We start from the raw sequence: 22,011 nt of genomic DNA, 5'->3' as shown, positions 1-22,011 counted from the left end.
TGACTCATATGGCACGCATAATTGGCTGAAACATGTAGACCTAACACTAGGATGTGAGAGACCTTTATTTTCTCACTTTACATCCACAATAATTGTTTTTGCCTACACAAGGGTTCATCGATTACATTTTTCCAAGGGACGGATTTCCCTGAGGTCGTTTTCACTCATTCACAAATTCACTACGTCACACAAAAAACCCACCTCTGCTCTAATCAAGCATCCTAGCACTCCTGAGGTGCATTAGGCATTTTGGGTGGAAACCCAATGATGAAGCATGCCACCAACTAGGTTGGTGGGTGAGGATTCGTTTAAAAAAACCTAATGGTTTGTCTGATACATGAGTGAAAGACATTAGTCTAGTTTCAGCGAGGGGTTTCAGAGAAGGCAAAGCCGATGGCGCTCAAGCAGATTACCGAATTAGTGTAAAATAGCAATGAAGAACTGATGCTTCACGGTGCCACCACTGCAGAGGTGTACCCCAAACCTCTGAAAGAGTTTGAGCCAAAAGCCCTAAACAGTATAAATGTAAAACAAATACTGGGCACACGTAATAGATAAATAGTTGATACAATAATGAGAAATTATCTGGAAGTCGACACCGGTGGTTCCATAAAGCAGTTTATGTATGAGATATTCGTGAGAAAAACAACAACGCCAGCCGACACGTGTTTCGTCAACAGGTCAATGCCTGTGACTCTTCAGGGCTGAGGAAAGCATTATGCGTATATCGGTGAACCGGTGATAATTCCGACCCGGTTAACGGGTATGCAAAGGAGCCGGAGGGAGGTAAAAGAAGAAGCTTGGCATGCATGGGCGGGTGCGTCCGTGCAGTGGCGGGGCCTGAAAGTGCAGGAGCCAGCCTGTGCTCATCTCGTCCTAGCGAATGGGAGGCCGAGTGAGAACAGGAAGTGGTTTAAATCCTGTTCGGTGTGAAGCGACTAGAATGCTGACCGTGCTGCCAGTTAATGTGAACAGAAAGTGATGCGACAAGGATGAAAATTGACAATGATGTCTAGGAAGTATGGTGAAGGAGGCAACTAAAAGAATCCAATCTGCGCTACTAAAAACATACTAATACACAATGGTAATAGAACATGGCTAGAATCCAACTTTACAGTCTAGTAATCGGCATGAAATGGAAAAATACTGGACATAGAAATTATCGTGTATGAAAAAAAACGTAATTTTAGAAATTGAAAACATTAACCTGTACATAATTAGAAAGACTACAAATGAGGTTGTGACATGTGTCACCATAGTTAGCAGGTTACAAGCAAACAATGCCAGAAGTACTCGTTCATTGAGGGCAATATTATGTGAATGAACATGGATCAAGAATATCGGGCAGTTAAATAGTAATAACACGAATCACGAGTAACAAAAATAGAGATGTTAGAATAGGATCTAAGGGAGAACAGGAAGACAGTTGACATATTCATAAACAAAACAAATACTTACGTACAGGCGAGGCAGGACTCTGAGAAACAGACTGAGTCCCACTGTTCCACACTTTACGAATACCACTACCTGGCTTACACCACACTAGAAAGGCTTTCACAAATGTGGCTGTTGTGGAGTGTGCAAATGGGCACAGAACGGAATTAAGGAATTCAAGAGTCACCACAACATCGCTATGAAAACAAGACAAACATAAACTGTAACACCAAATTTATAGTGTACGTACTGGAGTGCACCTGCCAGAGTCAGTATGTGGGCAGCACCATCAGGGCACTCAAGGACCGCATTGGTGAACATGCCAGAGCAATACACCAACGAGACACTCGCTACCCCATGGCACTACATATGGCATTGTGTCCATCCCAGGGCACGCACAAAAAAGTCTCATTTTTTGGAATCGACGTGGCCCAACACCACATAAGGGGGGGTAACCGTGAACTTAGACTGAGACAACTCGAGGCGACTTGGATTATGCGCCTTCACTCCGTGAGACATGGCCAGAACACCGACCATGAATTACATTACTTTTTGGGCTCTTAGGATTTTTTGTTCGGCCCCTTGCAGCACACTCCTTCCTTTTTTGCACACTAGGACCAATGATATTTACAAATGGGGTTACTTTAGAGTCATCTCCTTCTCCCATTCTAGTCATCTAGGTGCAGCTTACTCTCTCCTTTTTGTAGTTTTGTGCTCTTTATCGTTCCATTAGCCTGCTTTTTGATCACAGATGTTGACAGGACACAGTATTTGTTTTGTTTATGAATATGTCAACTATCTTCCTGTTCTCCCTTAGATCCTATTCTAACATCTCTATTTTTTTTTCTCGTGATTCTTGTTATGACTATTTAACTGCCCGATATTCTTGATCCATGTTGATTCACATAATATTGCCCTCAATGAACGAGTACTTCTGGCATTGTTTGATTGTAACCTGCTAATTATGGTGACACATGTCACAACCTCATTTGTAGTATTTCTAATTATGTACAGGTTAACGTTTCCAATTTCGAAATTTACGTTTTTTTCATACACAATAATTTCTATGACCAGTATTTTTCCATTGCATGCCGACTACTAGACTGTAAAGTCGGATTCTAGCCATGTTCTATTACCATTGTGTATTAGTATGTTTTTAGTAGCTTAGATTGGATTCTTTTAGTTGCCTCCTCCACCATACTTTCTACACATCCTCGTCACTTTTCATCCTTGTCGCATCACTTCCTGTTCACATTAGGCGGCAGCACGGTCAGCATTCTAGTCGCTTCACACCGAACAGGATTTAAACCACTTCCTGTTCTCACTCGGCCTCCCATTCGCTAGGACGAGACGAGCACAGGCTGGCTCCTGCACTTTCAGGCCCCGCCACTGCACGGACGCACCCGCCCGTGCATGCGAAGCTTCTTCTTTTACCTACCTCCGGCTCCTTTGCATACCTGTTAACCGGGTCGGAATTATCACTGGTTCACCGATATACGCATAACGCTTTCCTCAGCCCTGAAGAGTCACAGGCATTGAGTTGTTGACGAAACATGTGTCGGCTGGCGTTGTTGTTTTTCTCACGAATATCTCGTACATAAACTGCTTTATGGAACCACCGGTGTCGACTTCCAGATAATTTCTCATTATTGTATCAACTGTTTATCTATTACGTGTGCCCAGTATTTGTTTTACATGAAAGACATTAGTGACAGCACTTTGGGATGGTAGTGAGCTTGTTTTCAGTTGTTTGTGATGTTGATAAGGGGACGAAGAACGGGCTTACCTTATCTTCTCACTCTACTACTATGTTTATATTGATACAATAAACACTAAAGAAATATATTCCCTGCCCTTTCACTGAATTACAACCCTCAATTGAAGCTAACGAATGAACCTGGGGTGACAGACAGCCACGCTCCAGGGAATTACATATTCTTGGTGATCTCTTTGTTAATGAACGCTTCATATGCCGACAACCTGGGTAATACCACTCCCAACCCAATACATACACTGATTTGTGCAGACTCCAAAACTCTTTGAGGGATCCCTATTTCTTTTTCCCAGCAGAGCCACCTGAATGGCAGATGCTCACGATGCTCCTGACAAATCCTTCATCCTCTACTGCTCGTCGCGCTATCTCAGCCCCCGAGCACCGAATTACATGGGAGAGGTATTGTTGGAAATGTGAGAACCTCCCCTTTCCAATGGTACCCTTCCTTAGTGGATCCCTGTTTGGGGATCGCCGCAGGTCGTTTCGTGATAGATAGGGGGCATCTGCATTTTTGGTCCCGGGCTCAGTGGCTGACTTGTACCATTTTTATCGGTAGACTTTGGGGAATGCTGGGTGGGTGGAAGTTTGTTGCTTCCCGCAGATTTCAGAACTTTCCATCACAGAAAGGTGAGGAAAATGTGTTGGTTATTTTGACAAAGTTTGAGGTATGCAAGAGATTCTGGGTAACAGAACCTGGTGAGAGCCACACGAGTCACCTTATCCTGGATTCCCCTGGATGTATGGTTTTCAAAAATGTATAGGTTTGCTAGGTTGCCTTAGGTGCTGGTAGAGCTAAGGTCCAAAATCCACAGCTAGGCACATTGCAAAAAAGGGTCAGTTTTCACTGGAAAAATGTGATGTGTCCACATTGCGTTTTGGACGTTTCCTGCCACGGGTTTTAGTCCTACCCACACAAGTGAGGTACCATTTTTATCAGGAGACTTTGGTGAATGCTGGGTGATTGGAAGTTTGTGCCTCCTCTCAGATTCCAGAACTTTCCATCACAGAAATGTGAGGAAAATTTAGTTTTTTTGACAAAGTTTGAGGTTTGCAAAGGATTATGGGTAACAGAACCTAGTGAGAGCCACACAAGTTACCCTATCCTGGATCCCCCTGGATGTCTAGTTTTAAAAAATGTACACATTTGCTAGGTTTCTCCAGGTGCCGGCTGAGCTAGGGTCCAAAATCCACAGCTAGACACATTCCAAAAAAAGGGTCAGTTTTCACTGGAAAAATTTGATGTGTCCACGTTGTATTTTGGGCCATTTCCTGTCGCAGGCACTAGGTCAACCCACACAAGTGAGGTAGCATTTTTATCGGGAGACTATGAGGAACACAGAATAGTAGAACAAGTGTTATTACCAATTGACTCTTTGCATTTCTGCCTTCCAAATGTAAGACAATTTGTAAAAAATAAGTCATTTTTGGAGATGTGCAAATAACCACTGCATCTGAACTCCATATCTTGTTCCCATTTCTGAAATATATATAGGTTTCCTTGTCACTCTTTATATTTCACCAAATTAATTGCTTTATACCCGGTACACAATGAAAAACCATTCAAGACGCAGCTCAGCTATTGGCTATGGGTTCCTCGGGTTCTTGGTGAACCTACAAGTCCTATATATCTCTGTAACCAGAAGGGCCCAGCAGATGTAACTGTATATTTCTTGCAAAAATATGTCCTACTTAGAAGAAGTTACAGGTGAAAACGTTGTCACAAATTGCTGTTTTTTTTCAACTCCGTTTCAAGATTTTTTCATCTTCAACTGTTCTTTTCTATAAAAAAAAAACCTTGAAGGATCTACACAAATGACCCCTTGCTGAATTCAGAATTGTCTACTTTTCAGAAATGTATAGCTTTTCGGGATCCATTATTGATTACACACCCATTTCTACCACTAATTGGAAGGAGTATGAAAGCAGAAAAAGTAGCAAAAATAAGCTATTACCTATTTAAATGCCAAAACTGTGTTGAAAATTTTGGTTTTCTAACAAAAGCCTGCTTGTCCCTAAAAGCGGAGAAGATGGTGATTTCAGCACCAAAACCCTTTGTTGATACCATTTGCAGGGAAAAAACAACGCCTTCTTCTGCAGCACTTTTTTGCCATTTTAAAAAAAAAAACGATATCTGAAAGAAACAGTTAGTTATAGATTCCTTACCTTAGAATCACCCCCAGGCGTCAGACTGGATCAGGAAAGTGACCGATCGCTGAGCTATCACCACCTGTCTTGTAAGTCTTCGCACTCTGGGTCAGGTAAGTCAAAGCACAAGAAGAAGTCGAAGAAACATCATCGCTCTTCGACTTCTCCCGCGGCTCTGCGTGCGGAGCCTGAAGAGTTGTCTCCGAGTTTCCCTCCCTTCCCGGGACCTGGAGCGACTCCTACGCCGCTTTGTAAACTATACAAGACGATGCACACCATCTTTGGGCAGCCCGAACCAGCTGGCGCGCCTTTGGTTCCTGCGAACTCGGTTGGGGAGCCTAGGCCTTCTCCGCCGGCGGCTCCTCATTACACCTCCACTGGCGCCGCTTCCTCCAGCATCCACCGCACCCGCATTCGACGCCGGTCGTGCCCCCAGCCAGCGTCGACCCTGGCCTCCATCCTGATGTGGGTCCGCAGCTGGACCGGCATCACCCGACGCCGGATCCGGCGCCTTTCTGCCCCTGTTCACTCCTGGGGTCCCTTTTAGGCCAGATTGGTACCCAGAGGATGAGGAGGAGTACTGGGAGGTATCAGGTGACCCTCTGACTGACCAGTTAGAATGTGATCAGGACTGAAGAGCGGACCTGGGGGATGCCAGTGGTCTGGACACCTCCCCTAACCTTGGCATGTTGTCTCCTCCTACCGTGGCTACGGAGGAGGGAGCGTCATACGCAGTGGTGTTGTGTAGGGCGGCCAAGGCTGTCAACCTCGAGCTCCCTATAGTGGCGGTCAGGACTAACCTCCTGACAGAGGTGCTTCAACCGCAAGCGAGCTCTTCGGAGCCCCTGCTGCCGTTTAATAAAGCCCTCACCAACGTCCTTTTGGTCACCTGCTTCAGGCCCAACATGGGGGCTCCCGTGGATAGGATGATTGCTCGACGCCAGCGCCCGGGCGACCCCACTTTCCTCCCCTAACACCCCACCCCTGAGAGCTTGGTGGTCCAAGCCTCTACCTCCAAGAGTGCATTCCCTACCACTCGACCAGATAGGGAAGAAGCTGGATCATCTTGGAAAGAAGATTTTCTCTTCCGCCAGCTTGCGCCTGCGGTCGGTAAACACCGCATGTGTATTGGACCGTTATTCCCAATCTGTGTGGGACACGGTTGCGCAGGTGCTGCCTCAGTGTCCGGAGGAGGCCCGCACTGTGCGCTCCCAGGCTGTTGCCGCCGGGAGGGATGCGGTGAAGTTTACCATCCGTTGTGGGCTGGATACCGCCGACTCTCTAGGCAGGACGATTTCCATGTCCGTAGCCCTTCAACGCTACGCCTGGATAAGATTGACTGGCTTTTCTGGGGATATTCAGAATACCCACATGTATATGCCCATGGCTCCAGAGCGTTTCAAGGACTCACAGGCTACGGCCAAGTCCTTGGGCCTCTCCAGCTGCCCTGCACAGTCTGCTTTTCGCCCCTTTCATCGCTACGGAAGGGGTGCTTCACTACGTTCCGCCTAGAGCCACAGTCCGACGCAAGTTCCCCAACCTTCGCATGGCCAGGGACGTGGGAACCACCGCCATGGTTTAAGGGGCCAGCGGGCGGGCCAGTCCACCAACCCCCGCTCTCTGCAGCATCCTCCAAGCCTTCCTGGTCCGACATTTCAGGCCCATCAAATGCCAGTGGGCGGCAGGATCCACCATCACCTCTCCCACTGGCGCACCATCACGTCGGACAGGTGGGTTTTGCAGATAGTCCGAAGGGGCTACTCCCTCCCCTTCGAGGCTACCCCTCCAGCCATGCCACCCCAGTACCATCATATGTCGGAGGTTCACCTGGGCCTTCTCCAACAGGAAGTATGGCTCTCTTGGCCAAGGGAGCCATTGAGCGGGTTCCTCTCCCAGAAGTAGCTCGTGGTTGTTACTCCCACTACTTTCTGGTTCCCAAAAAGGACAAGGGCCTGTGTCCTATCTTGGATCTCAGGAATGTCAACCGCTTCCTCCGGAAGGAGAAGTTCAAGATGTTGACGCTCGCTCAGGTCTTGTCTGCCCTCGACCCTGGAGACTGGTTGGTAGAATTGGACTTGCAGGACGCTTATTTTCACATCCCGTCCTGCCGGCCAACCTGCATTACCTGCGGTTCACGGTAGGCCACAAGTTTTTTCAGTTTACCGTGCTCCCCTTTGGCCTTACCAGCGCACCTAGGGTGTTCACGAAAGTGATGGCGGTGGTCGCAGCTCATCTGCGCAGATCAGGGGTTCCAGTCTTCCCCTATCTCGACGACTGGCTGTTGAAGGCGTGCTTGCCCCAGACTGTCGTCTCCCAACTTCAGACTATGGCCGATCTCCTGCATTCGCTGGGGTTCTCCATCAATGTGCCGAAGTCAAACCTGATCCCCTCTCAGAAGCTCCTCTTCATCGAAGCAGTTCTGGACGCGACATGGTTTCGGGTTTATCCTCCCGAATAGTGAGTCCGGCATATTCGGGCTATGATTCCGATCTTTCAGCCTCTATACCGGGTTTCGGTCAGGATGACCTAGAGGCTGCTGGGCCTCATGGCCTCCTGCATCCTGATGGTCGATCATGCCAGGTGGCATATGCAGGCTCTGCAGTGGGACCCGAAGTTCCAGTGGGCGCAGCATCAGGGGAATCTGTCAGATTGCGTCCAGATCTCGGAGGGCTTAGCACGGCAACTGCAGTGGTGGCTCACGAACCAGGATTGGGTCAGCGGCAGATCCCTCTCCTTTCCCAACCAGGGTACACAGTGGTGGTGGTGGACGCATCCCTTCTGGGATGGGGCGGCCACATAGGAGAGGCGGAGATCAGAGGCCTCTGGTCTCCGGCGGAGTCTGGGCTCCACATCAACCTTCTGGAGCTCCGGGCGATTTGTGTTGCACTGAAGGCATTCCTTCCCTCTGTCCGGGGAAGAGTAGTGCAGGTGGTCATGGAAAACACCACCGCCATGTGGTACTTCAACAAACAGGGCGGGGTGGGGTCGTGGACCCTATGTCAGGAGGCCCTTCGCCTCTGGACATGGCTGGAACATCAGGGCATATTCCTGGTGGTTCAACACCTGGCCGGTTCCCTGAACGCCAGGGCGGACGCACTCAGCCGCAGGTGCATGATGGATCACGAATGGCGTTTTCACTCGGAGGTGGCGCAAAGTCTCTTTCAACAGTAGGGAGAACCTTGATTAGATCTATTCGCCACCGAAGAGAACGCGCAATGTTAGCAATTCTGCGCGTTGGAATTTCCAAGGCGGCACTCGCTAGGCGACGCTTTTCATCGCAAGTGGTCTGTTGTACGCCTTGCCGCCTATACCACTTCTGCCCAGAGTGCTGTAGAAGATCAAGCGTGACCGGGCCCAAGTCATTCTGGTGGCTTCGGATTGGGCACGAAGAGTCTGATATCCCGAGGTGCTCAACATGGCCATCAATCTTCCGATCCGACTGCCTCTTCCGGAGGATCTTCTGTCGCAGCAGCAGGGGACGGTCCTCCACCCGAACCTGTCCAGCCTCCACCTCCTTGCGTGGAGATTGAGCTGTGGCAGTTGACGTCATTTGACTTGCCTGCCGAAGTTTGTAATGTAATCTTGGCAGTCAGGCGTCCCTCCACTAAGACAGTATATGCCTGCCAGTGGAACAAATTTGTGACATGGTACACAGCAAAGGCTGTGGATCACCTTTCTGCCCCTCTTTCTGAGGTACTCTTGTACCTCCTCTCTTTGGCCCAGCAGGGCTCTGCTCTGGGCACTATCAAGGGCTATCTTTCGGCCATTTCTGCCTTTCTTCGGCTTCCTGATCAGCCTTCTCTCTTCAAGTCCCCAGTTGTAAATCGTTTCTTAAAAGGCATAACTCATCTCTTTCCTCCTGTTCCCTTCGTTATGCCTCAGTGGGACTTGAATCTGGTCTTGACCTATTTAATGTGCGCTCCCATTGAGCCGCTTCACAACTGTCCTTTAAGGCTTTTAACTCTTAAGACTGCATTAATCAAATATAAGAGAGGGTCTTGGCCCTGATGGGAAAAAGCAGAGGTAAATAAAGGGAAACAAATTATTAGGTGAGGAAAAAGCCCAAGTTTTGATGACTTTCCAGACAGCAGAGAGATTAGTAATCAGTCACAATTCCTTGGTGCTGTAATCCGTATCATGTGGATGAACATAGCATCCGTTGCAATGTAACATGTAGTTATATTCATTTCATTTCATAAGGCTTTATTCGGAACAAAAAATAATGTCCATATAAGCACAAGCATAAAAAATTAATTACAATACAATACAAAATATCGCAACGGTGACATATACCTAAAAATGAGAACATATTATACAGGCGGGGGAAGAATAAATATTTAAAAACTCATACTTTTCCTGACATTGATTGCTTTTAGTAAGAATATTGCAGTAAAGAAACAGATATCAGGATGATGTAGATTAAAAAGCAATTTAAAAGAATCACGCACTGTCCTGACACCAAATTTTACAAAAATAGGCTTTAAAAAAGCTACACGGAAATTTCTATACAGTGGACACAACAGAAGAAAGTGCATCGTGCTTTGTACTGACAAATTGTCACACGGACAAGGTCCGGCGGGCTGCTTATTTATAGAGGGAAATGCGACCAATTTATGGACAATCCCCATCCTCAATCTGGTTAAAACAAACCTATGAGAGACTCTGGTCACCTGGGTTAAATACGGTTGATAACCCTTCAGTTCGTTCAAAGTGCTATATTGCACACAGGTAGATAGAATACCATTGCTGCAAATCCGGTTCTCAGTTTTACACTGTAAGAAGATATGCTTCATATCTGCCTTGGAAATTACAGTAGCCCCATATCTGTCAGCTTTGATATCAATACCATAGATCTCCTGAAAGCTGTTGACAATATATTTGATCCAAGGGATCTTAAAATAATTATCAGCAGTGAGACAGTCATTGATGATTGCTCTATTAAATGACGTTTCTTCTTTCGACCAAATTGACCGCCACAACAATAATGGCCTTAGGAGAATCAAATCATTTAAAAATGGGATACCAAGTTCATTGTGTACTAAATCATTAGAAACAGATTTGGGTAAATTCAGCAATTTTTTCAGAAAGACATTCTCCTCCACCTGCAAACACCCAGCCGGGGCGAAGCCCCAGATCCCCGCCCCGTAAAGGGCAATGGAAAGACGACGTGACTGAAAGATCTTAAGCATGTCACTAATCCGTTTGTCCCCAAGTTTAGTGGCAAAAGTAAACACCCCATTAGAGCTTCTAGCCATCTTAGCTCTAACACTGGTGTGCTCACAGGCCCAACTACCATTCTTGGAAAAAGTAATTCCAAGATAAATAAAATTATCCACTAATTTGACCCTATATTGATCAATATAATAAGAATGAGGTTTACTCTTCCCCGGGCCACACACCATGGTATAAGTTTTTGTTTTATTAATCACTAGTTTTCTAGATGAAATAAACTGTGAAAACTTATCCATTAAGCGTTGGAGACCTATCGGGGTCCTGGACAACAAAACGGCATCATCCGCATAGAGTAATACCGGAACATAGGTGTCATTACCTTTAGGGGCGTCTGCCACAACTGACTGTAAAACAGAGTCCACCTCATTAATAAAAAGGGTAAAAAGCAGGGGGGCAAGGACGCATCCCTGTCTTATTCCCCGCCCCATCCGGAATTTAGTAGTGCACTCCCCATTGGAACCGTACCGTACACTAGTACGGAGTTTTTCATAAAGCCGGGCCAGAAAAAAGATGATGCCCTCGGGTGCCCCCATTTCAATCAACTTGGCCCAGAGAATAGCGTGGTCTACTAAATCGAAGGCGCTACTTAAATCTGCAAAGCAGAGATAAATAGAACCCTTCCTGGCCTGGGTATATTTCCCAATCAGAAGTTCTAGATTCAGGCATTGCTCGATCGTTCCACGGCCCTTTCTAAACCCATACTGGGAGTTTGCCAAAATGCCATTGTTTTCTGCCAATTCTTCTAACCTAACCAGGAGTACCCTACTCATTATCTTTACAGAGGAATCCAGCAGGGAAATGGGACGGTAGTTCTTCACCTCCCCCTGGTCGCCTTTCTTAAAAATAGGAATAATAATTGATTCCTCCCAGCTTGGGGGTACCCCAAAGCAGACTGCGGCATTAAAGACTTTAACCAGCATGGGACCCCATACCTCTGGTAATAGCTTGTAAACATCGATGGGCACCCCATCAGGGCCCTGGGCCTTTCCACCTTTGCTAGCACCAATACTGTCTAAAACCTCCGTGGTACTAATATCCAAGGGCACTATAGGCCAACAGTCATTTTGGTTGGCCAAAACATTGTCTGAATCAAAAATAGTAGAGAAATGGGAAATCCATGAATCCATACTGACCATAGAGGTTAGTTCCGGAACCTTCTCATCTTTTAAGAAGGGGCAATTAACCGTTGCCCAGAATAAAGTACAATCTTTCTGTTCGGCGGCCTGTGTCAATTTATCCCAGGCCTCATGTTGTAATTCTAGCTTCCTGCGCTTAACTGTATTCTTATACTTTAATCTGAGCTGAGACACCTGGTCCCTAATTCTCGGTTTTGAGGCAAGTGCATCTTTAAGCTCATTAAGAGCGTATGTGCAAGCATGATCGAACCATCCCTTATGTTGTTTAGACTTGTTCTCAGTCGATCTAGTAAATTTTTGGTCTATGATGGAGTTAATACGGATAAAATGTTGAACAGAATCAGCATTGGCGTCAGCCTGCTCAAGAATCACAACGATTTCCGATAGGCAGCTATAAATAATAGAATTCGACGTCATAACCGCTTTGTCACCATTCCATCTTAACCTTGTACCATTGGGTCTATGTGGTTCAATATTATCTATGATCCCTGATATAGGTACGGGTTTCTTATTCCACCAAACAAACTCTACAACAATACAGTTATGGTCGCTAAGCACAATATCCACAACCTTAGGCGTAAAACTCCAAGGGACAAGACTAGACGAAAAGCTAATAAAATCAATGACAGTATTAGCCCCCCTCCCTGTAAATGTCGGGATACTTTCCCCTTGATCATTCTTTTCAGTAACCAATATTTCCATATCAAGGGCCGCTAGGAGATGGTTCAAAGAATCCCCATACTTATTGTGAGGAAAATGAACGTCCACATCCCCAAACCGGTTAGTAATCCCACACAAACATTGATTAGAGAGGGGACAAACTGCAGTGTTAAAATTCCCCACCAGGATAAATTCAAAAACAACATTAGAGCCCTCGATTATATCATCAAGTGCACTTCTCAGTGCATCTACCACCAAGTGCCTAGTGCTGTCAAATATATTATTATAAAAGTTAATAAGAAGGATGTTTCTACCATCCTTCTCACATAACCATAAAATCTGTGAGTGGGCCCCCACTAGGACATGTTTTTTAACCAAAATAGGAATTTTGATGGAAATCAGGACTAAAAGCCCTCCCTTTGCTCTACCGGAGATAGATGCAATAGCGGGTGACTGATAAGAAACATACCCATTGTATCCCAAAAAATGTTTGCACCATGTTTCTTGGAAACAGCAAATATCAAAAAGATTAAAATTTTCGGACCACCCCAAGCTATCTTCTTTAGATGCTAGGCCAGCAACATTCCAACTGACAAGAGAGCTACTCATAGACCCAGAGGAAGATTCGATACCTTCAACCTGGGAAGATATGCTGAGACTCAAACTGTGATTATCCGTAGTGGGGACGACTCCTTTGGCCCCCTCAGCATCACCTACAATGCCAATTAATAGGCAAAGGTCAGAAGGAGTATTCACATTACCTAGTGGCCTGGAGGTAATTCCCTCAGACACTGCATCACAAGATGCTACCTCTTCAGAAACCAGTCAATCATTACAATCCAACCCGCTCAACCATTGATACCGATTGGATGTAACCACCTCAAACCCGCTGGACACATAATGGGTAATGCCACTACCCCTTTTCAAAACATTAGATGGTTTATTAATTACATGTTGATAGAAAAACCCCAGCGGTCTGAGTAAAATTCCCTGATCGTTCAAGGGTCGAGATGTTGCTCTAAGCAAAGTAGTAGTAGCTAATAGGGGATTGTTAAAATTGACGATCACACAGTCAGCGTTTATACTTTTGGGAGAATTCCCTATCCAATTAACTCTGGTCGTAGTTAAAATATGATCAGACTGTGCTACTGGGTAACCACACTCTCGATTGAGCCAGGCCACAGTTTTATTTTTAAGGGACTCGTGGGATTCTTGATTATTACGAGACCCAGTATCCAGAAGTGGCGGGACATTAGTAAGCACCACCACATATGGCGCACATTCCGGGGGTAAATTAGGCGTAGAGTAACCATGACTTTTGGGTTTAAAAACGATGTTCCCTGGCTTGTCCACTACCGTAGATTGTGATGATGAGCTTTGGTCCACCATAGAGTTAGATACGTCTACAGTATTAGGGCATAATCCCCCGTTGGGGATTTTTGAAGTTTTTGACTCAGAAGTCTTAGCTATTAATGGGTCCTCTATAGGTACCTTGGTTATCTTTGTTCCTGTATGTAGTTTCAGAAGACCACCCAGCCTCTTAATTTCCTCTGAAAGAATATCAAGTCTATCCATGAGAGGCGTGATAATATTATCAAGCTTCTTATCAATTATACTAATCAGAAATTCCAGCTGCTTTGGGTCTAGTTTTACTTGGGTATTATTAGTTTCTAAACTTGGATCACTGATAGTACTCCTAGTAGGGGGGTCCGAACTTTTTTTGTGTTGGTGGTTCCCCCCCTGTTTTGGGATAGTTGACCTCGCACCACCCTTCCCTGATCTTAATACTCTCTGTGCTCTCGGGGCCGGAGAGCGTGGAGCTATTAGTACTAGAGGCAAATCTGGCACGGTCAGGGTAGGGTCTGGTATTTCATTATTAACCGTTATAGAGGGAACAGGGCAATCAGGATTGTTACTACCCTCCCCTAACAGAGTAGGGAATGAAGTGGGTGAATTGGGAGTGCTAAGTGGGGGGGCCGACGAACACCCCCGACCCAAAGAAAGTCGACGCTCTTTATTGATTTTGTCGACTACTTTCACAAGGTAGTTGTCAAGGGTGGCTATGTTGGAACGTCCATTATCTTTATTGACTGTGGACATGGTTGGCTCACAAAAGATACAAAACAACTCTATACAAAATGAAAAAGCCTTATGCGGAATCTATCAAAGCTCCTCAATGAAAGTTAAAATATAAAAACACCCTTCAAACCGAATACCACCTGGTAAGTACATGCACAATAACCCAGGTGTCTGTAGTCGATATGTATCGCAGGGACAATAAAACAAAGTGTAACCAATGTAACCCAGCCCAGCCTCGGCCAGCCCCGGACGGCCACAGACGGTCCCGCCCTTGTCCCGGGCTTCTCCCGGCGCCGACCCGCGCGCGGACCCGCGATGCGGGGGCACGGCCGTAATTTATGCGCCTCCAGGCGCGAAACGAAGTCCGGCAGCTTCCGGGACCGCCGCCAGGGCAGTAGGGAGTTGTAGTCCGGGACCGCAGCGGTGAATGAAAGCAGGCCGCCAAAGGCCACACCGCACACCAGCGACGCTGCAGCACAGCCCCACCACAGGTAACAGAGTCCGAGCGCCGAGAGTCAGCAGAGGTCCTCCCCTCATATATTCATATAAACTCTCCAGAGCAGAGCCCACACTTTAATTGCCCTCTATATCGAAACATAACATTCTTAGCCTTATCATTCTGTGCTTGCACTTCAGAATGAATATACATGAACATTCCATGCTACTCCTGGGAAGACTATTTCAGTGTGAGACTGCTAGGAGGTAAAAGGCACTACCACCTAATCGAGCACAAGAGAATCTAGTGATTATGAAAGAATGTTTTTAATATGTTATAATGCACTTAATGGGCGCATGTACACCCAACGGTTTCTGGGCGCTAAGTACACGGAGGGTACAGATCAAGATGAGCTAAGGTGATGTCGTAAACTATGGTCATAGGGGCATTAACACTAATTGGTAAGACCTTGCAAATGAATGGACATATGGCAGATAAAGAGAGCTTTAAAATAATTATTTTGCCCCCAGGAAGTCAGTGGAGAGTTTTTAGCAAAGGAGGGAAAGATGTCATAGCTGGAAAGCCAAAGATGAGCATAGTGGCTGGGTTTAGTTTTGAATGGAGGGTATGAAGAAGATATGCAAGAAGACAATATTACCGTAATCTAAACAAAGTATTGAGAACCGCATCACTGTTCTACAGTAGACAAGTGGAAGTCTCAGTGGAAATAAACTGGTGGCCAAGAGCTTATTGATTTCAGTTGCAAAGTACATGTTGGTATCAAAATGATGCCAAGATTGTATGCAGATGCAACCCAGGCAGGAGGATTACCAAAGCCCACCAAGCCGAAGGCCAGACGGAGGTTGGAGCTCCAAAGAGGAGTACTTCCAGTTTTTTTGCTGTTAAGTTTAAGCAAGTGAAGTTACCCATATATTTTTGCTGAGGACATGTCCAGAGTGTCACTTTTTGATGACTATTTTAAATAAGTTCTTGTTACATATTGGCTTCTTGGTGCTGATACAGCATCTAACTTCAGAACGTAAATTGACCAGCATGGTTTATTAAACTTCAAATTCTATGTCAGGACCGGATTATACTATACTTTCTTCACTGTATTATACAGCAGCCATTTTAAAGTATTAAACAAACCACATTTCCCAGAAACCACTGGGAAATTGTTAAAAAAAGAACAACAGACAACCTAGTCCAGGGAGTCCCATCATCCAGTCAGGAGCTAGGATCCTCCATATAGTCCCTTGTCTCTGTCCTTATGGTCCCTTGTCTCTGTCCTTGAAATCCTCTTTCTTTGTTGCTTGCAGCCAAGCTAAGTACTGTTTTTTCTACCTCCTATTGTATGCCCTATTGTTAATGTTATGCCTGATAAGGTATGGGTGGTTCTGAGTCGCAGGACCCCGTTTGCGGTTCTACGCAACAGTGGCCTTATTCCCTAGTTTAGCAGAGGGCGGTGTTACCCTTCAACCGCTTGGTGGCGCTTTTGCGTCACAATGTCTCTTCCAAAATTCCAGAGGGCAGGGCTCCAGGTGCAGGCAGTTCCAGAATCAAATCCGCTGTGGCAATTTCTACCTGACCCTTGGCAGGCGATTAAGAGGCCGAGGTTTCAAAGGTGCAGACACTGCCTTAAATTCTGGTAAGTATGTCTTCTTCTTTCCTTTTAAGAGTCTGGGTTCATCTGGCCAATTTCGTACATGTTTGGGGGACGAACAATGCTTGCGTCTTAGAGACTGTACAAGAGTTCCACAAAGAGTTCTGTGGACTTCCATGGCAGGGACGCATCCCAGGCCTATTCAGTTTTCAAGGCACAAAGCAGACTTGGTGTGCGCGGAGGTCACCTCCCTCCTGGAGAAAGGAGCTACTTTTTTACCTCACCTCACCCACAGGGTTTTATCAGCAATATGTTCTTAGCTGAAAAGGCGGACGGGGGTCAGTGTCCGGTGTTAAACCTACATGAGTTAAACAAATAGCTGGTTTACCACCATTTCAAAATGGAGGTGATACATCTCATGCAGGAGGTCCGCTTGGATTTGAAAGATGCCTACCTGGCTATCCCAATCTTTCCTCCCCACAGGAGGTTCCTACAGTTTGCCTGGCGTCCGCAAATATTCCATTCCACAACTATACCTTTCGGTCTGTCCTCCACTCCATGGTGCTTCACAAAGGTGCTCACGCCTGTCGTGGAGTACCTTTGAGTGCAGGGAATCTGCATTATTGTGTATCTAGACGATATGCTTTTTTTGGCACAAGATCCTCAACAGCTGACGCAACAGTTGCAGCAGGCGTTCGACCTTTTGGAGGGCCTCGGGTTTGGGATCAATGTCAAAAAGGCCAGCGAGGTACCTTCTCAGAGGGCATTCTACCTGGGGTCACAGACTCCACCGAGGCCACCCTCAGTCTTCCTTATTGGAAGATATCCAAGATCCGGCATGAGCTACGCAGAACGTTAGCCAGACAGAGGGCATCCTTACAGCAAATTGCCCGTCTGGTAGGGCTTTTGTTGGCCTTCATCCAGGGCACGCTACATTACTGAGAGTTGCAGAGATTGTAGGCAGTGGACCTGCAGAGAGGTCTCACTTATTCTCAGTCAGTGGTCCTGTCCGACGAACCGTAGTAGGAAATATTCTAGTGGCTCTCCCACATGGAGGCGTGGAACGGAAAAGCTATTTTCGGATCAGTTTCCGACCTTGTCATAGAATCCAACGCCAGCAGGCCAGGCTGGGGCACTCGGTGTGCAGATTTCTCCACAGGAGGGTTGTGTTCTTTGCAGGAGTAGGCCTTGCACATCAACTGTTTGAGTTTCTGGCGCCATCGTTTACGGTTCGGAGTTGGACCGGAGAAAGAACTCAGTCATGTGTCCTTCTCAAAATAGACAATATTTTGGTCATCTGGTACATTAAATTCCCTGGGCGGTCAAAGATGCCTTCAGATCTGGCAATTAATTTTTTGCAGTTCTGCATCGACCATCAGATAGCTGTGATGGTGAATTAACTCCCTGGTTGGGAGAAGCAGGTGGCAGACTTGCACTCTTGTCATTTTCGAGATTCCAGCCAGTGGAAGTTACATCTGGAGGTTTTGCCACGCTCCAAGCTCCAAGCACAGTGGGGTCCTTTTTCAATGGATCTTTTGGCCTCCAGACTAGATCATCAGTTGGAGGACCTCTTGTCCAAGGCCTGGTCTGACAGCATGGTCAAACGATACCGTTCAGGTATCAGGTTATGCCTTCCACCAGAACCGCGATATGCTGAGTGGTGGGATGTTAATAAGGTGCTCATGCTCAACCTTTTCTTTTCTTGGCAACCGCCGAATAGGTTTTTGTCACGTGTGGAGATTTCCGCGAAGCTGGCAAAGCTTCTTTGTTTGATATTGTGTAGAAGGGTTTTGGATGGTAAAGCCCTGAATATCACTGGAAGAGCTTTATCTCATACAGGGGTATCTTTTATAATTAGTCAACATACTAAATGTCACACTAGAGTTATCGAGTACTCAGCATTTTTTATTTAGCCTAAGCTATGCGTGGTTCAGTGCTTGAAAGTCTATGATAAGATGTCAATGGATTTTAGGTCTCCAGGAGAGAAACAGCTCCTTATTGCTCTTCAGAAGCCTAACAAGGCGGTTCTGTTCCCTACTATCGCATGCAGGAGGTTGGCATAGACATTAAGAGGTTTGTGGCCCATGCGGCTATGGAGGCGATGGCCTCCAAGACCTTCAGTCTACACACACGACTAGAGGACATTAGGAATGCAGTGCATTGGTCCTCAGACTCTACCTTCAAGAGGTTCTATTTTAGGCCCGTTTTAGATATGGCTCATTTGGTGGTAAGTAAGCTTAAAACTAGCATATTCTGAGCCTCCGGTCATGACATAAAATGAAAAGATTTCCTAGCTAACGTAACAGAAAGTTTCAATTCTATTAGGGACTCCGAGGCAAGGATTATCACACCCGCAGATACATGATCCGGCGTACCCGTGTGACTAGTAAGTAATGAGCTTCGGATTTGTGTTTTACTCAATGTTTTTTTAATTTCCTGATATTGGCTGATTGAAAGCTTTGCTTTCTGTTCATACATGTATCATGCATCCTTGAATGTTTACTCATTTCTTGAGAGTCAAACTCTAGTGGTAATTTCACTTCTTTTTGGTCAGTGCATGGATACTGGAACGCAAGATGCGTAGGTAAGACTAATGGCATGACTCGCATGATGAAAGTGGATTTCAAGGACAGAGACAACAAACTATATGGAGGATCCTGGCTCCTGATTAGATGATGGGATTTACTGCACTATGTTGTCTGTTATTCCTTTTTACCAATTTCCCTGTGGTTTCTGGGAAATGCGATTTAATACTTTAAAATGGCTGCTGTATAACAAAGTGAAGAAAGTATAACATAATCCTCACCTCCGAGTCCTTATAAACTTGAAACTTTTCGTTACGTAGGAATTTTTCATTCTCTACTGTCAATGTGAAGAGTTAGAAAGTCTGATGTTACTTAGATGGAAAATATAAGCAGTCCTTAGATTTTGGCTACTTGGGTGGAAAAAGATGTACTGCTAATTTAAATTCTACTCAACACGGAAACACTGCCACCAGTAGGTTCTAACGTAAGTAGGTCCATTAGACACTGGAAGAATTTTGACATAAACTCTTTCGTAGCAAAACTCACTACTAATCCAGCAATAGCTAGTAGAGGCTCTCAACATAGTAGGTCACCTCAAAACAGCACGTCATTGATCTTGTTGCGAGGAAACTCCATCTTGGGATTGGGCGAAAAAAGGAAACTGTTTTAAGATGAACAAAACATGAAGAAGTAACATTGATGTATGCAATTGATTGAGGATCTGAATGTTTTCACCTAAGCAGCTAGAGGGATCAAATTTCAAAGGTACGCTCAGTGTCAAAATGGCACTCAGCACCTAGCAGGCTTACTAATTGATGGTTGCAGTTAATACTTTGATGCGTTAACACTTTTCAGGCACAAATTGAGGCAAAGGTGCATAACTCTCAATCTATTTAGAATAATTCAGTGTCTGAAAAAGGTACGTTTACTGCCATGCTAGCACAGCTGAACTCACTGATTCTTCTTTGGACTTGCTGATTCTTCTTTAGTTTGTGAGCATGCTGTTTACCAAACTAAATATCTTATGTTGCTTGGGAGGTCTAAAAAGATTTAATTTTTATGCATTGTTGTAAAGCAGAATGTTTGGCAGGACTTTATTCATGGCAGCTACTATGATGCTTGTTGATAATATTCTCTGGGAAAATTGTTGTGGAGAACTGTTTGGAAGTTGAGTGCATATCAAATATGTGATTTGATAGACATGTCTGACCAGTGAGTATATTAATTGTTGAATTTCTATAACTGTGAAGGGCCCATATATAATGCCCCAAGTCCTTCCTTTCCAAACTGGATGAGGACACTGCAACTGAAAACACAACATGTAAATGTTATTTTACTTCTCCTTTCTAAATTTGGGTCGATGAGAAAGAAAAGTCTCCACTCCCCACAGTTTTCTGCACTCAAGCAAGAATTTTGGAGATGTTCTTAGCCATTTAGTATGAATCATATGACCCTTTTGTTGCTGTTATCTCACTTGGTATATGACATGAATAAATCCCTCCTATTTACGAAGTATTGCTTTGCAGGACAGCAAAAATTCTTGTGCCATTGAAAGTGGTATTAAATCTGCCTTCCTGTTCTATTTGTAGTTGATTTTTTGCATTTCAAATTTGTGTCCGGCACCACAAGTTTAATAACTGGTTATTTTTTCTTTGAAAGTCAAGAATGATCAACTAGAGATGCTTCACTGGTTTTGCTGTTCATATATGTTGTTCAGTTGAGCCTGTGCTTTGACGACCTGACACTGAGATTAGTGGGTTTTACAGTGACATGGATAAGCTGAACAGAAATAAATGTTTTCTAGTTTAAATAGTGTCCAAAATAGCAGCTGTTTCAGTTGTCAATTGTTTTTTCTCTGGTACATTTTGTAGGATGTGGCCGACATAAAGAAGCAGTTTCCTTCACTTGCCGAAGATATCCAGATCCCAGAATTCTTTGATGCTGATCAGTTCTTCTCCAGCGTCTTCCGGATCAGCTCCCAGGGGCTGCAGCTTTGGACGCACTATGATGTAAGGGGAATAAGTCACATATTTATATTTGTTCAGGAGTATTTCACTGATTGCTGCAATTGCTGTCTCTTGCTTGCAGAGACAAAAATGTTTATGATAAGTTGCAAAATATGCTATCTTCTTTCCACAAGAGTCCCCTCCCACCACCAGAAATTGCTTTCTTATGCTATTACATTACTTGCTCTATAAAAAGGATAATTTTCTTTGTGTATTCTGTTGTTTATTCACAAATACAAAGCAAACACAATCAATCACTTCATTCGATTCAGAAACCTGAATCATGGGGGGAGGAGCCAAGATGGCGACCGGAGCAGACGCTTGAGCGCCCGGCTCCGCCGGCCCTTGGCCTCGGACTATCATCCTGATTCCTATCCTCGCCGATTTTCGAGGTGCAACGTGCGCGACGACGCGCTGACCGCGCCGCCGCTTTCCCGGAGTCTGAGCCCGCCCGGATGCCGGAGCTCTTGGTGCCTTTGTTCTCCGCGCTGGACCCCTGCTCCATTGTGGCCTTGGCCGGCCCCCTGGAAGCTCCGCAGTCACTGGACCCCCGGCGCAAATCTGAGCCCCGCGGCCCCTATCCCGCCTCACACCACGGACTGTCGCCAGACGAGCCGGGGGAGAGACGCCCGGACACCTCCTTCACCTTTCACCTGACGGGCTGGAGCTATAGGGTAAGCCCCGGTGTGGCGGGTCTCCTGCCCCGCTCTGTGGCCCGCGCTGTGGAAGGCTGCAGACCCCCTTCTTCTATTGCCTAGTCGGCTGCAAAGAGAGTCCGAGGGAGGGGAAGCGACTGTTGGCTTTCACCTGTTGCGGCGCAGACCTGCGGGGAATTGCCTCCTTGTTACGACCCCCCCCCTGGCCACTGTACCGTTCAGCGGTAAAACATGGCGTTGATTGCCTGCTCGCTGCTGGGGGGTGATGCTCCGGTCTCGCCCGCTGCCCGCTTCGCCCTCCCTCTACCAGACTCCAGCTCCACAG

General features: G+C 45.8%; 1 protein-coding gene across 4 annotated transcripts in view; it reads left to right on the top strand.

Annotated features, from left to right (window-relative positions):
* The window catches only part of TYW5 (tRNA-yW synthesizing protein 5), a 148,907-nt gene that overhangs the window by 88,108 nt on the left and 38,788 nt on the right, over window positions 1-22,011 (top strand). For 3 of the 4 annotated variants that reach the window (XM_085648689.1, XM_085648686.1, XM_085648687.1), the window contains one exon: window positions 20,896-21,033. The exons of the other annotated variant lie outside the window; for it this stretch is intronic. In XM_085648689.1, coding sequence (XP_085504815.1) covers window positions 20,896-21,033 — 138 coding nt within the window. The remainder of the gene's footprint in view (window positions 1-20,895; window positions 21,034-22,011) is intronic. 4 annotated transcript variants of the gene reach the window in all.

Source organism: Triturus cristatus, chromosome 3_2 (genome assembly GCF_964204655.1).
Source record: "Triturus cristatus chromosome 3_2, aTriCri1.1, whole genome shotgun sequence".
NCBI lineage: Eukaryota > Metazoa > Chordata > Amphibia > Caudata > Salamandridae > Triturus > Triturus cristatus.
This window is presented reverse-complemented; position numbering and strand designations above follow the sequence as displayed.